The sequence below is a fragment of the Barbatula barbatula genome (assembly GCF_947034865.1).
Source record: "Barbatula barbatula genome assembly, chromosome: 18".
Taxonomy (NCBI): domain Eukaryota; kingdom Metazoa; phylum Chordata; class Actinopteri; order Cypriniformes; family Nemacheilidae; genus Barbatula; species Barbatula barbatula.
In genome coordinates this window covers 22,636,207-22,652,682 of record NC_136781.1, presented here as the reverse complement: position 1 = coordinate 22,652,682, position 16,476 = coordinate 22,636,207, and the positions used below count along the sequence as shown (strand labels likewise).

The 16,476-nt window shown below is 39.1% G+C and overlaps 2 protein-coding genes across 3 annotated transcripts in view; both read right to left on the bottom strand.

Annotated features, from left to right (window-relative positions):
* LOC306907881 (membrane-spanning 4-domains subfamily A member 4A-like) overlaps window positions 1-15,892 on the bottom strand; it is a 39,610-nt gene extending 23,718 nt beyond the window's left edge. For both annotated transcript variants that reach the window (XM_079480370.1, XM_079480371.1), the window contains exon 1: window positions 15,779-15,892. The gene's annotated coding sequence lies outside the window, so the exon portion shown is untranslated. The remainder of the gene's footprint in view (window positions 1-15,778) is intronic.
* On the bottom strand, window positions 6,315-9,434 carry LOC306907850 (zinc finger BED domain-containing protein 4-like; the record flags this gene model as incomplete). The annotated part of the gene is made up of 2 exons (XM_079480301.1): window positions 7,428-9,434; window positions 6,315-6,697 (listed from the first exon to the last, which is right to left on the bottom strand). The coding sequence occupies exons 1-2, from the start codon at window positions 8,461-8,463 to the stop codon at window positions 6,315-6,317; spliced, it is 1,419 nt and encodes a 472-aa protein (XP_079336427.1). The 5' UTR covers window positions 8,464-9,434.
* Window positions 15,893-16,476: the final 584 nt, after the last annotated feature.

Below are 16,476 nucleotides of genomic sequence, written 5' to 3'. Positions count from 1 at the left end.
GAGCAGGGACTACTCTGAAATAGTAGATTTCTAAACAGTCTGTAGAGCAGGGACTACTCTGAAATAGTAGATTTCTAAACAGTCTGTAGAGCAGGGACTACTCTGAAATAGTAGATTTCTAAACAGTCTGTAGAGCAGGGACTACTCTGAAATAGTAGATTTCTAAACAGTCTGTAGAGCAGGGACTACTCTGAAATAGTAGATTTCTAAACAGTCTGTAGAGCAGGGACTACTTTGAAATAGTAGATTTCTAAACAGTCTGTAGAGCAGGGACTATTCTGAAATAGTAGATTTCTAAACAGTCTGTAGAGCAGGGACTACTCTGAAATAGTAGATTTCTAAACAGTCTGTAGAGCAGGGACTACTCTGAAATAGTAGATTTCTAAACAGTCTGTAGAGCAGGGACTACTCTGAAATAGTAGATTTCTAAACAGTCTGTAGAGCAGGGACTACTCTGAAATAGTAGATTTCTAAACAGTCTGTAGAGCAGGGACTACTCTGAAATAGTAGATTTCTAAACAGTCTGTAGAGCAGGGACTACTCTGAAATAATAGATTTCTAAACAGTCTGTAGAGCAGGGACTATTCTGAAATAAAAAAATTATTTCTAAACAGTCTGTAGAGCAGGGACTACTTTGAAATAGTAGATTTCTAAACAGTCTGTAGAGCAGGGACTACTCTGAAATAGTAGATTTCTAAACAGTCTGTAGAGCAGGGACTACTCTGAAATAGTAGATTTCTAAACAGTCTGTAGAGCAGGGACTACTCTGAAATAGTAGATTTCTAAACAGTCTGTAGAGCAGGGACTACTCTGAAATAGTAGATTTCTAAACAGTCTGTAGAGCAGGGACTACTCTGAAATAATAGATTTCTAAACAGTCTGTAGAGCAGGGACTACTCTGAAATAATAGATTTCTAAACAGTCTGTAGAGCAGGGACTATTCTGAAATAAAAAATGTATTTCTAAACAGTCTGTAGAGCAGGGACTACTCTGAAATAGTAGATTTCTAAACAGTCTGTAGAGCAGGGACTACTCTGAAATAATAGATTTCTAAACAGTCTGTAGAGCAGGGACTATTCTGAAATAGTAGATTTCTAAACAGTCTGTAGAGCAGGGACTACTCTGAAATAGTAGATTTCTAAACAGTCTGTAGAGCAGGGACTACTCTGAAATAATAGATTTCTAAACAGTCTGTAGAGCAGGGACTACTCTGAAATAATAGATTTCTAAACAGTCTGTAGAGCAGGGACTACTCTGAAATAGTAGATTTCTAAACAGTCTGTAGAGCAGGGACTATTCTGAAATAATAGATTTCTAAACAGTCTGTAGAGCAGGGACTACTCTGAAATAATAGATTTCTAAACAGTCTGTAGAGCAGGGACTACTCTGAAATAGTAGATTTCTAAACAGTCTGTAGAGCAGGGACTACTCTGAAATAATAGATTTCTAAACAGTCTGTAGAGCAGGGACTACTCTGAAATAATAGATTTCTAAACAGTCTGTAGAGCAGGGACTACTCTGAAATAATAGATTTCTAAACAGTCTGTAGAGCAGGGACTACTCTGAAATAGTAGATTTCTAAACAGTCTGTAGAGCAGGGACTACTCTGAAATAATAGATTTCTAAACAGTCTGTAGAGCAGGGACTACTCTGAAATAATAGATTTCTAAACTGTCTGTAGAGCAGGGACTACTCTGAAATAATAGATTTCTAAACAGTCTGTAGAGCAGGGACTATTCTGAAATAGTAGATTTCTAAACAGTCTGTAGAGCAGGGACTACTCTGAAATAGTAGATTTCTAAACAGTCTGTAGAGCAGGGACTACTCTGAAATAATAGATTTCTAAACAGTCTGTAGAGCAGGGACTACTCTGAAATAGTAGATTTCTAAACAGTCTGTAGAGCAGGGACTATTCTGAAATAGTAGATTTCTAAACAGTCTGTAGAGCAGGGACTACTCTGAAATAGTAGATTTCTAAACAGTCTGTAGAGCAGGGACTATTCTGAAATAGTAGATTTCTAAACAGTCTGTAGAGCAGGGACTACTCTGAAATAGTAGATTTCTAAACAGTCTGTAGAGCAGGGACTATTCTGAAATAGTAGATTTCTAAACAGTCTGTAGAGCAGGGACTATTCTGAAATAAAAAATAGATTTCTAAACAGTCTGTAGAGCAGGGACTACTCTGAAATAAAAAATAGATTTCTAAACAGTCTGTAGAGCAGGGACTATTCTGAAATAAAAAATAGATTTCTAAACAGTCTGTAGAGCAGGGACTACTCTGAAATAAAAAATAGATTTCTAAACAGTCTGTAGAGCAGGGACTACTCTGAAATAAAAAATAGATTTCTAAACAGTCTGTAGAGCAGGGACTACTCTGAAATAAAAATAGATTTCTAAACAGTCTGTAGAGCAGGGACTACTCTGAAATAAAAAATAGATTTCTAAACAGTCTGTAGAGCAGGGACTACTATGAAATAGAAAGAACATTTCTAAACAGTCTGTAGAGGGGGGACTACTCTGAATTGTGAAAAATGGGACAAGGAAGATCCCATATGAATATGGATAAACCAACTTACAGAGAAATGAGGAAGAGGTGGGGAACGGGAAGTTTACAAGGTAATTTAAAAGAAAAAGACAACTTTCCAGAAAACGGTACATTTAGTACCACTAAATTAGAGAAAATAAGAGAACACATGGGAAAAAAAGACATATTTAAAATGTCTAGAAAAGAAAGAGAAAAATATGATGAAGCACGTAAATGTTTAGAGTTATGGGAGAGGGAAGCAAGTAGACATGACCATGTTTTTAAAGTAAAGGCTTTGGAAGAACTGCCACCGCCGTGTCATAGACCCCCACCGCTGCATGCTCCATTGTACCCTGTTTTGCCTGAATATAATGATTAACCCCTCTGTCTTCTTTACCCCCATCTATGACGTGTTACAAACACCAACCGGAGGATGATGATTGTGTCCCTCCTCACCGACGTCTGAAACCGATCCCAGACCCGATCGAGGCAGCTCCAGTGTCTCCACCAGCACCAGTGCCGTCTTCAGCCTGTGGTGCGTCAAAAGCAAGAAAGAGCGCGTCCAGCACCGACGTATAGAGAATTTTTGACTTTTGCAAAGAATTCTCACCCTCAATGAAAGAATTAGAGAGACTGTTGAAAGTCAAACTGAAACTGTCAGGGTTCAGGTTTGACTTACCATTCACTTCTGTGCACGCTCAGCTGTTTCCACTCGCGCTCTCTTCATTTCGCGCACCTGGTCTTGATTTTCTCATTACCTCCCTTTGCCTTATATTCTCCTTCAACTGTCTCCTCCGTTGCCAGTGTGTTGTTTCCTTTATTGGACATCAATCGGTCGTACCCTGTCTTGTCACTAACCTTGTTTTCCCCCAGCTCGTTCTGGTGGTTGTTTTTCAGGAGTTGCCGTTCTACAGTTGTCTTCCCGGTTCTCCGATTCTTCGCTCCGACTAAGAGTTTGCCATCTGTCTCCAGTTTATGTTCGCACCTCGCCTGACCTCGCCTGCTTGACTATGCTCTCTCTTCTCCCTGTACGGACACTGCATGCGCCTCGACCGACCCATGCCCGACTACGATTCCTGTCTTCTCCCGCATTACTCCGGCTGTACTGCCGCGTAACTTTGTTTGCCTTTTTGTTTCATTCAATAAACTGAACTCTAACGCATCTGCTCTTGGGTCTTCCATCTGTACGTGACAGAAACCATCTGACCTAAGATAGCTACAGGGTAAATGGCCTGTGGAGGATTATAGAAGGGAACATGTCAACTGGTCGCATGCAGACAATGCCGAGTACAGGAGGATTCTGGGAGAATTCTTAGAAGGACTAATAACTATGTTTCCCAAATCTCTGCGAGAATGAGTGAGATCGTCCGTCATGCTGTACATGCCGAAAGACAAACAAGCAAGAAAGAGCTTCAGAAGAAACACACACAAGATAAAGAACTCCACATGGCTCTAATGAATATCGGAGGAGAGCACGGAGGAAAAGGAAGATGGCGAGGGAGAGGAGGTTTTAAACCCTCTAGTAATTATGATCCAGAGAAGTGTTTCAACCGTCGGAACACGGGGCACTGGCGCAGTGACTGTCCTGAGCCTCGGAGATCACGGAGGTCAAAAGAAAAGGTAGATTGAAGTGAGGAGGTGAGGCATCATTCCGAGGGTGGTGAGTATGATTTCCCCTAGCATATGCAATGAAGAAATGCTTTTTCCTACTGTATGCAATGAAGATCTGCTTAGCTCACATTCCATGATGAATGAGACCGCTTTCTGAACTTTGCTAAAATGCACAATGCTTGTGTGCAACAAACTGCTTGAATTTTTCATAGATTCAGGGGCAACAAATAGCCTACTGTGGTTCACAAGAAGTGTTTAAATTTGCCAGAGTATAAACTAGCTGTGTTTTCTCTAAATGCTAGTGGCTCTAATGTAAAATAATTTATGTCAAAAGGGTGCAATGCGAGTTAGGGAGTGTCAAATTTCAACACAGGTTTCTCATGTCTGACTGCTGCCCGATTCATTTGCTGGGCAGAGTCATAATGTGTATGATGACAGATTGACCATGATACCAACACGACCCGAGTGCAGCGCTCGTACAGCTGTACGATGTAGTATTGAATTACGTAAGTACGATGTAGAAAGTATTGACTCACAAAGCCTCACCAAGTTGATTGCAGCGGCGTGGGCAGCTGTGAGTGTTTGGCTGACAAATATGCGCACGCCATAGAATGGGTTAAAAGGGATGACGTGCAATATTCAAATGTGTTGCAAGGCCAATATTAGGGATGCACCGAAATGAAAATTCTTGGCCGAAACCGAGCAAACCAAGGCCGTAAACCGAAATACCTAAATAAATTATGCAAATTATTAGTACCATGGAATTTATAGCTATGACCTTGCACTAACTTTACTAACATCAATGCATTGCAATTGCATAAATTAATATTAAAGTTTCAAAGAATAAATCAATTATTAATTATGCAAATATTTATTTAGCACATTGCAACAATGCACAGTATAAAATAAAATTCAAACTTAAATTTTTAACTTGACCCTACTCATTAAATAATAATGTACAGTACTTCTGGGGACTTCAGACAGATAATCATCTAGCGGTTGAGCTTGTCATCTGCATGACATTTTAGAAAGATTTGAGCTAGTGTATTTAAATAGGGCCAGTACATAATTTTTTTTATCAAAAAATATATATCTAGCAGAAATATGGCTACAATCTTATAGGCACATATGTAGAAGCCTAAGAACAGAATAGACTTCCTATTATTTGAGGCATTTTCTTGCAGGATTTCACAGTACATATCAGACAACTAGGGTGCATGTCCCTCATCTGGTGCAGAGAGACAAGTCTTTTTTTCTCCGCATACATCGCGGCCCAGATCGCGATGACCTACCCTTGAAAATTCGCGCCGCATTAACCAATCAGGATCTCCCATGACGCGAATTTCACGCGCAAATGATGCGAGTTAACACGAAGTGTACAAGCGTCCATTTAAAGCATTTGGTGTGAACACTCTATAAGAGTATATACGAGATTTACTGAAATACGTCCATGCCGCAGAATTGTAAACACAAAGTAAAGTCCAGCTGGCAAAACGATTTGTTCATTTTTGGGGTCACGAAATTACTGACCGCGGCAGACAGCTGTCCGCAAAGCGTGTCTGCAATTACAGACATCGCACGTCCAAAAGCAAAGAAGCATTTGATATCATTTTTAGGGACCATTTCTCTGCTCAGACAGCAGAGCTCATTGCACTCACACACGCATGCAAATTAGCAAAGAGTAAAAATATAGACATTCACACAGACAGTAGATATGCATTTGGTGTAACTCATGATTTTGAGTGTCACTGTGGAAACACAGAAACTTTTTAAAAGCTGATGGTAGAAACCAGAGATGGGGACAAGTCACATATGGTCAAGTCCAAGCAAGTCTCAAGTCTTAACCATCAAGTCTCGAGTCAAATCTCAAGTCAGTTTAGATGAATCAAGCAAGTCAAGTCAAGGGTTCACCCTAAGCAAGTCAAGTCGAGTCCTGATAAGTTTCAAGTCAAGTCAAGTCGCAGTACTAAATAAACAGGTCAATTTTTTCAATACATGTTTATTTTTGCACAGAAAAGATGAACTAATATACATACATTATGTATCTTATTCACATTGCTATATATGAATTATAAGCATATCTGTGTAACATTAATATTTGAAAATAAAAGTGTCGCTTACACAATAGAAATCCAGTCTGAAATGTGTAAAACAATCAATTCAATTTAATTTAAATGGTCTAAAACGTGTTGCATTTACAGAAAATAAGGTTTGACAAGACGTTGGCACTAAGTTGTGAACGATGGGGCCGCATAATAATCCCTCCATGGCTGAACACACGCTCGACAGGTGCGCTTGAGGCAGGCACAGCTAATACCCTCATTGCTATTTGGAACAGTGAAGGCATTGCCTCCTTGTTCATTCCCCAAAACAAAAGGCAGTTCTGGCCATTGCAATTGTCCAGGTAACGGTTGAGCTGGGCAGCAGGGCTGGAATGAGTGGATTTCTTCAGCTTTTTGTGGTATACGAACAGCCCAGTTTCATCGGCTTTGATTTGCACTTCTTCATCCCCATGACCTGTCTGTTCCATATCGGTATGGTCTGTCTCCTGGAGAATCAGATCTAAAACACACAAAAATTACAAATTACAAATAAACCTACATATATTCTATAGCTGCACGTATCTGGATACATTGAGAATCAGGATGTATTTTTCATGACTGCCACAATTCTAAATAGACGATTAAACTAAATTTCATTTAATGTTCTGCCAAAATGTTAATTGCTGCAGTCTATTTAAAAAATATTTAATGTGAATGAATGTTCTAAGCTATCAGAAACTGAATATTTGAATCAATGTCTCACTCATAAAGGCTTCACTTGTTTCATCACTGGATGAATCAGTGTTTTTGAAGAATCGCTTAAATTAATCATTCACTGACAAACACTCACTTGTTGCCACCTGACAGAATCTTTATTTGAAGCATCAATTTACTTTCTTAAGTGACTTTTTTCATTTTATATCACTACTGTAGACATCAGTGTTTATATCTCAGTATGTCTGTGCTGATTTGAAAGATTGTAACAGTTTTTCAACTGGACAATATCTGTATTTATATTTCATACTTAGACATTATAACTGCTCTCTCTGGCCCAGCAGCAGTGCCAACGGAGAATTGAATGTTTGTTGTGATCATACTTTAAACATTGTTTTTTAGGAATAAGATTGCTTGGGTGTTTAAATCAAGATTGGAATCTTTTAGTGATTTATTGTGCAGCAATACCTATTTCTGTAAATAGAACAAGCAAATATATACAAGTATGGGGTCTCATTCTAAAATTAGTCACTTACTTTTTACTTCAATGGTCAACTGCTCCTTCAGCTTGTCATCAACCAATACATCATGCTCTATCCACATAACCCCAAAAGCTGGATCAAGAACAGCTGCTTTGACATAAACAGGATCAGAGAATGGCAGGATTCCTTCATTGGTGTGTTGCTGTGACATTTTTACATTGACAAAGATGCCTTTGAATCTTCTTTGCAGTGACCTTTGAAGACTGTGGACTAGGTTGACCAAGTATTGTATTTTTTCTTTCTGGTTTTCCAAGTGGTGGTTGAGGGAGAGAACACAGGGAATCACAGCACTTATGGTTACAACTTTGTCTCCCTGTGTGAGATCAGTGGCATCAGCAAAGGGCTTCAGAATACTGACCAGATCTTTGATCTGAGCCCACTCTCTTAGAGTGAAAATAGTCTCTCTGTGCCCTCTAACATCCAAAACTTTGCACAAAGTTTGGTAGTCACAGTTAAGCAAAGACTTCACCTGTCCGAATGTCGAATTCCATCGAGTAACAACAGAAGCAGGAACTTCACGTTGGCCAAATTCTTTCTCAAATTCCTCTTTAAAAGAAGTACTTGTGTGGAGCAGAGAACTGATCCGCGAAGATTTGGCCAGAGCCGCACTGACAGCCCTGGTCTCTTTAAGACCATCACCAACAACCAATTGTAGTGTGTGTGCAAAGCACTGTAGTCTGTGCTGACTTTTGGAGGTCAGTGTCACATTCAGCCTCTCCTCCTCATCCACTGGAAGGGCATTCCAAAGTTCTGCATCATCAAGGCAGTCATCATCATTCTCATCTGCTTCATCTGAACTGGGAAAACATGTAGTGAATGCCTTCTTCATATTTGCAGCATTGTCACAAATTATATGATCGATCTTTTGTTTGACTTTATACTGATCACATATTTGTTCAAATTCGTCACATATTCTCTCTCCTGTATGTGACCCCTTGAAGCGATTGCAAGCTAGTAGATGAGATTTCAATATTATAGCATCTGCTGCAGTGTCCATCCAGTGACCAGTGACGTCAAGGTAGCCTCTCATTCTTCTGTCTGACCAGATGTCCACAGTGACAGACAGATTTTCAACGGTGGCTATTTCCCTTCTTAGTTTTGATCATCTGTCAGACACCATAGCGTCAAGTCTTGAGGTGACAGTTCTGCGGCTCACTGCAGTATATTTTGCATCCATAATAGACAGGAAGTGAATGAAGTGCTTGTTGTCAGTGATGGACAGGGGCATGTTGCTATTTATGATTAGATCAGATATAATTGCTTCTGTAATGGCTTTTTGTCGAGGGTGGTTGACTGGATATGTAGTAGTCTGGGGCACAATGAACTGCGACATGGAAGGCTGCTGAAGATCGCTGCAGTGTATCTTGGTTTTGAGATATTCATCATATCTGCATGGATAAAAAATACAAATCCAATCAGGGAAAACTGTGAACATTACATTTTCCTATGCACAAACATTCATTATTTTTAAATGTAAGGAAAATCTATTGAAAATATAAATTAATTTTAAGTGATGATCATTTGCCTATGTATGTGCTTAAAGTTTGGTTCCAGCAGTCACACATTTTCATATGTTTTTAATAGACACAGAAATGGAAATACTTGTATCTGACAGAATTACTTAAGACTTAAGCATTTATACAGGCTATGAAGCTTATAAAATAAGTATAGTGACTGAAAATCTGCCTATTAGATGTTTTAAATGTATGATTCTGTAATACTTGTGCTGTCCATTAAAGTGCAGTGTAGGCCTATAGGAAATTTGCATCTAGTGATGGGAATCTCGGAGCATTTTATTGACTTCGATTTTGAATCTTGTTAATCAGAATGAATCTTTTTAATTTCGGCAGAATATAAATAAAATGTATGTTAATATAGCCCAGTGATGAAGTTATGATGCTTAATCATCACCTCTGCGGTGGACGCGCAATAATGCACGTTTCATACGTAATATATAATCTGAGAATATTTGTTTTCTATTTCAACCTGTTTCATTATTTACAGCACAAAACGTTTTGTTGATATTGTGAGTATTAAAAAACGCATTTAAAGCTGAGGGGTCAGCTGTGGCCTAATGGTTAGAGCGTTGGGCTTGTGATCAGAAGGTTGCCGGTTCTAATCTCAGTGCCAGCAGGTCATGACTGAAGGGCCCTTGAGCAAGACACCTTACCCCTGATTGCTCTGCAGTAATGTGACACTGTAAAGAAACTACTTGTAAGTCGCTTGTCTGCCAAATGAATAAATGTAAATGTAAAGAGTTATTTAAGTGCAAGTGATCGCACCGGTGCGTCCATCAGCCTGTCATGCGAGCTGCTATTCAGCTCCTGTCCACTTATGCCTATATGTAATACAGAGAAGCCCTTCCTTATTTTAAGATGATTTTAATGTTTTAAGAATATAAAAATTCGGCCTACGCCGTTATATATCTAGAATTCTCAATTCATCTACTTATGAGATGAGATGTAGGGATGATCACATTACTAATAGTAAAAAAAACAACCACGGCAAAATTATGACATACAGAAACGATTAATTCATCACATTAGTAATCGTTTTATTACACTGACTATAAAGAAATTAATTTCTTACCTTTCCTTGTGGTTCTTATAATGTCGGATGAAATTCGATGTTGTGGTTGTCGTGTCCGCAATACTTGCATTGCATACTCTGCATCTGGCAAATCTTTTCTTATTTTCACAGTCCAGTTTAAAGTCCTTGTAGCCAAACTTGACTATTTGTGGAGCTCGAATGCTGTCTGCCATTGTACCGCCACAACTATTTCAAGCTGCCAGACGCATGTGCAGTTTCCTTTCTATCGTAACTGCTCTAATTGGCCGGTACACCTTGTTTGGCGCGGTTTGAGTTGAGCAGCGTTAAAGGCACAAGCGCTGTAGTGTTGTTGAGTCACAATAATTATTTTAACTAATCCATTACTTTATTTTAAAAGTTCAAGTCATTGTCGAGTCTTCCATTTAAAGTCAAGTCAAGTCTCAAGTCACTTGCTCTCAAGTCAAAGTCAAGTCAAGTCATTTTCTAACTTTAATCAAGCAAGTCACGAGTCCTGAAAATTGTGACTCGAGTCAAGTCATGTGACTCGAGTCCCCCACCTCTGGTAGAAACATTATTCTCCCATCAGCCATTGTTGTGTGTGACTGTGCCACACACACTTTTGTATCTGAAACAATTTATGCAGGAAACCGACGAGCTAACCTTGCAGCAAAGCAAGCAACATCAGAGCCACAGACAGATTTTCTCCAGAAATCACTAACAAAACTCTTTCTCTTGCAGAGATGCAAACATTTTGCAGAACCAGCTTAGCGTGCACTCTGGAAGAAGTGTTTTTTGTGTGTGCTGGTGCGTGTGCTGGTGCATGTTGTGTGGAGTGTTTTGTGTGGAGTGTTGTGTGGAGTGTGTGTTTGAATCTGTGTGTTAGTGCGTGTTGTGTGTGGAGTGTTTTGTGTGTGTGCTGGTGCGTGTGTTGTCTGTGTGTTAGTGCGTGTTGTGTGGAGTGTTTTGTGTTTGTTGGTGCGTGGGGAGTGTTTTGTGTGTCTGTCTGTGTGTTAGTGCGTGTTGTGTGTGTGGAGTGTTTTTTGTGTGTGCTGGTGCGTGTGCTGGTGCATGTTGTGTGGAGTGTTTTGTGTGGAGTGTTGTGTGGAGTGTGTGTTTGAATCTGTGTGTCTGTGTGTTAGTGCGTGTTGTGTGTGGAGTGTTTTGTGTGTGTACTGGTGCGTGTGTTGTCTGTGTGTTAGTGCGTGTTGTGTGGAGTGTTTTGTGTTTGTTGGTGCGTGGGGAGTGTTTTGTGTGTCTGTCTGTGTGTTAGTGCGTGTTGTGTGTGTGGAGTGTTTTTTGTGTGTGCTGGTGCGTGTGCTGGTGCATGTTGTGTGGAGTGTTTTGTGTGGAGTGTTGTGTGGAGTGTGTGTTTGAATCTGTGTGTCTGTGTGTTAGTGCGTGTTGTGTGTGGAGTGTTTTGTGTGTGTACTGGTGCGTGTGTTGTCTGTGTGTTAGTGCGTGTTGTGTGGAGTGTTTTGTGTTTGTTGATGCGTGGGGAGTGTTTTGTGTGTCTGTCTGTGTGTTAGTGCGTGTTGTGTGTGTGGAGTGTTTTTTGTGTGTGCTGGTGCGTGTGCTGGTGCATGTTGTGTGGAGTGTTTTGTGTGGAGTGTTGTGTGGAGTGTGTGTTTGAATCTGTGTGTCTGTGTGTTAGTGCGTGTTGTGTGTGGAGTGTTTTGTGTGTGTACTGGTGCGTGTGTTGTCTGTGTGTTAGTGCGTGTTGTGTGGAGTGTTTTGTGTTTGTTGGTGCGTGGGGAGTGTTTTGTGTGTCTGTCTGTGTGTTAGTGCGTGTTGTGTGTGTGGAGGGTTTTTTGTGTGTGCTGGTGCGTGTGCTGGTGCATTTTGTGTGGAGTGTTGTGTGGAGTGTGTGTTTGAATCTGTGTGTCTGTGTGTTAGTGCGTGTTGTGTGTGTGGAGTGTTTTGTGTGTGTGTTGGTGCGTGGGGAGTGTTTTGTGCGTGTGTGTCTGTGTGTTGGTGCGTGTTGTGTGTGTGGAGTGTTTTTTGTGTGTGGAGTGTTTTGTGTGTGTGTGTCTGTGTGTTAATGCGTGTTGTGTGTGTTTGAATCTGTGTGTCTGTGTGTTAGTGCGTGTTGTGTGTGTGGAGTGTTTTGTGTGTGTGGAGTGTTTTGTTTGTGTGTGTGTGTGTGTCTTCTGTGTTTTCACCTTTTTTGATTTTACTTGTATAACCTTCTATGTTTTGCTTATAGTCGATATGTTTCTTGTACAGTATGTAAGCTTTGTAACAATGAAAATTGTAAAAAGAGCCAAATAAATCAACTTAACTTGATTTATAATCCCTCCCGACGACTTTGATGTGTTCCAAGATCACAGGCTGATACAGAAAGTAGATGACAGGTGGACCTGTAAAATTGGGGGTGGGCCCTAATAATTTGCATCGCCCTGTCAACCAGCGTAAATTTAAAGAAGAATGTATGGACCGGTGTTCTGGCCCATTGTGGCATCAAATGCAGTTCACTAAATGTTGGTATTGCAGCAAGTTCAATTTACGTTATTCAATCTAACAATACGTGATTCTATTGTATGTACAGAATGACATATAAGAAAAGACAAACCTGTTCCCACCAACCCATTTAAACATCTATATAAAGATGATCACATGGATTGAAAATAAGCAGATACACTTGCAGGCAGCTACAATAGTGAATTAAAAATAACAAAAAATGGTTAAGAAAGGAATTAATCATAAATCCAAACCATTAGTAAAGTCCGTGGTATTGTTATTTTTTACTTAAGGCCTACAGCGATTCCCAGGTGAATGTAATATATTTTTCGGATCTTTAAAAATATTTAATTTACAACAAATGTAATAGCTTATTTGGCTCTTGATGGATTTAATTTATATTTCATTCTATATTTATGTCTTACTTAGCACCTTATTTTAATTTTACTCTAATGTTTGTACTTATTGTATGTCTTTTGTTATATGTTCAATGCTTTGGCAATATTGTAAGAACATGCAATCATGCTAATAAAGTAACTGGAAATTAAAATTGGAATCTATAAACAGCGATATTATTGCACAGCGTAAGGGCCGTAATGCAACTGACGTCATGTGAACACATTCTTGACAAAATTAGGATATTATTATTAATATTATTAATAAACAAACAATTCAAAAACATATATAATTTGTAAAAATATTACAATTAAGGGAAAAAAAATATATTTAATAATATTTAAAATAATATAAAAAAACAATTCTTGGCTCTGATGGGCCAGCTGTCATTCTGGGTAGGCCTAGGCCCTGCCAGGGCTACCAGTAGCCCCGCCACTGACCCAGATTCCACCTGTTATCTCTGGGAGGCAGATCTTCCTCTGAACTTTGGAACTCACTTTATACTACTGTAGTCTTTATACTACGCGAGCAACACAGACACGTGTCTTCTTTATACAACGTGGGCAATCTGTGCATCCTCTTTATACAGCTCGAGCTCCACAGTTATAAAGTCAGGACAGTCTGATCTGTACAGTCTGTTAACTTCTGGTTTGTGGTAGGCTGGTGTCTGATAATATAATGTAGTGAGGTAGGCGGGACGAAACCCGGGATTCGAGGTCTCGTATCACGGAGGAGATTGGGAGCATAAGAGGACAAGCGACCGGACCGTCATTGAGAGAGGACCAGGCCTGGATTTTATGTTATGTTACGATTATGTGTCTATTTACGTTTGAGTTTATTAATTAAAAGTTATTTTATGTTCGCCAGTTCCCGCCTCCTTCCTTCCCTTTCATGGATCGTGCTACTTATAACTACTTTACTTATAAGAATACAAATTAATATTAACACAAATAAAATAAATATTTTACGTTATATTTGTTTAACTTTGTTGTATGTTCATTTCATGAAATAAACAATTTGTTGAATGGGTCCAGTAGCGTGAACCCGAGGCTTGTTCTTCCGACAGATGGCGCAGGCGTGTTAGTTCTGATGACGAACGGTGCATTTTTAGTTTTCAGCCAATAGGTTAGCGTTTACTCTGGTGGGAGATTTCGTCACCGTCATTTGCCGGAAGAACAAGCCTCTGCTTCAATTTAAAAGCGCTGTCAATGGAGGGTATGTGTTCACGTCACTTTCCCCCGTGAACATATTGGCTGAGGAGAATAGGAGAAACAAAGAAACCACAGAATTATTCGCTGAAATTACAAGCAGCTGGACTCGACTGGGATCCTTACGACTTCCCTACGACTTACAAAGGAAATAGGTGTTCCTGGAGACTGAAATGTTGCGCGGAATGATGTTTCCTGATATTGTATGCAATTATTATGATGAGTGTTTGCCACCCATGTCCATTCCCTCTATATGGATATTTCTCTTTAACTAATGGATGGGTTCACTTCAGAAAACCTTTGTTAAGACCATGGAGCCGTGTCCAGTAGTTCTTTGATCGATGGATGCACTTTTTGCAGCTTTAAAAATTCAACACCTGTTCACTCCCATTCTACCGCTTGGAAGCAAAATGATACATGGTATTACAACTCTGACTAGATTATTCTTCCAGAAGAAAACCATATTCAGTTAAGATGCCTTGAGGGGAAGTAAAACATGGGGACATATTGATTTGGTAGTGAAATATCCCTTTTGTCACGATCGTGTTGGTGAGACACGGACCGAGGACACAGGTGCAGACAGCTGGTAAGGGGTTTTAATCATGATACCTTTAAGTGAGATTCCAAACAAGCAATACAATTTCTACAATAGCACAAAAAATAAGTTACTATCATTGTTGTATTTTCATAAATTAGGCAACACAGTGTCTGTTAAGTAGTGATGCACTATTAATCATATCGCAATTCATCAACAAGACATCATTCTAAGAGATATATGGCCATTTTATATGTGAAAATCCTCTGTTATTTGGTGATATTTTATGATATCAGACACTGAGCACAGAGAGGTACTGTGCAGAATTAGCTAAACTAAAGTACTAAACAGAATGTTTTAGAAAGAGGATTCAACCAGTTGGTTCAGTAACAACCATTTAAAGTAACAACAAAGATTATAGAGGTTCAAGTTTTACAGAGTAAACCGCACATTTATATCCAGTTTCTTTTTCAAAAGTATATGTTACAATCTGCTTAAATGTCCGTATGTTGGGATTATTTTCCTAAAAATGTGTACATCCGTATTTATGCTCTATTTGTTTTATTTACCTGTACTGTTGAAATGATATATATAAGTTAATTTAACGTTTGAAAACGTGCATTTCTAGTTCTTGTTGCTAGTTTGAACTGTTGAGAATACACATTTCAGCATTTTGAGTTATCTATGTGTGCATTTTCCTTGATATCAACCAAGTTTATCGTATCGCACATCGAAATTCTTACCTCAATAATTGCAATGTGACAATTTCCTCAAATCGTGCAGCCCTAATGTTAAGGTCATAAGGTAAAACAATGTTAGAAGATTGTTGTCTGTGGTATATTTCTACTTTAAAACGGAAGTAAACTGATTCCTGTAAATGTCAAAGAGTTGTGATTTATTGCTCGATAGGGAAATGACGGGAAGAATAACGAAACGCAGTCAATGGTCAAACTGTTCACGCTACAAACTAATATGTTTATAATTAAGACAATACCATTAAAACAACGTTGTTAGAAACACAAGTTCTCAATTTCAAGCAGCAAAACGAGTTGTTTTGTACAGCTATAAAAACGACATTGGAATACACGAGAAAGGTGGACTGGGTATTTGGGTTTGAGCTGACTTCAATTTGAGTCATAAAATGTATACAATAAATAAATGTTATGATTTACACTCAAATGCCTAAATTGCTAACTTACCGGTAAAGAAGACAGAACTTGTAAGCGTTCAGAAAATGCGTCTTATCACACACAACGACTTCAAACGATCAGTTTCGATTTACATGACATTCACCTCTCTCTCCTTGAAATGACAAGCATATAAAGACTTTGATTGGTCCATCCTGACACTAAACGCCTGTGATTGGCTCATTACAGATACATTGGGCAGACCTCTGGGAGTCTGAAGTCACCTATACGGTGAAGTTGAAAGAGGCGGATACAGAAAGTAGGTGACAGGTGCGGGACTGTAAAACTGTGGGTGGGCCGGAAAAGTTCGTATCACCCTTTCAAGCAACTGCAGTATTTTTGTAGAGAAATTGATCTTTGTGTCAAATGCAATTCACTAAACTTCGCTCTATTTATGAAACGGCATCACGTCCGTACAGATGATTCAACTGTGGCTTTCCCGGTGTCAGAACAAATGCGTGCGGTTCACGAGACTCTGCCGTCTCTTTTGAAAATAAATACCTGTATGATCATTTAACTTTCACAAAATTTTAAGAAACAATAAAAAAATGCCTTACAGGTGTTTAATAATAAAGTGTATGGTAAGGCAAGTAGGGAAGTATTTATTATTGACAAGATGAATAATATATATATATATGTTACATTCTCTACGTGTTCTCCATGTGTCAGGGTTAATATCCGCACATCTTTTGGATTATTACCTGTGTTTT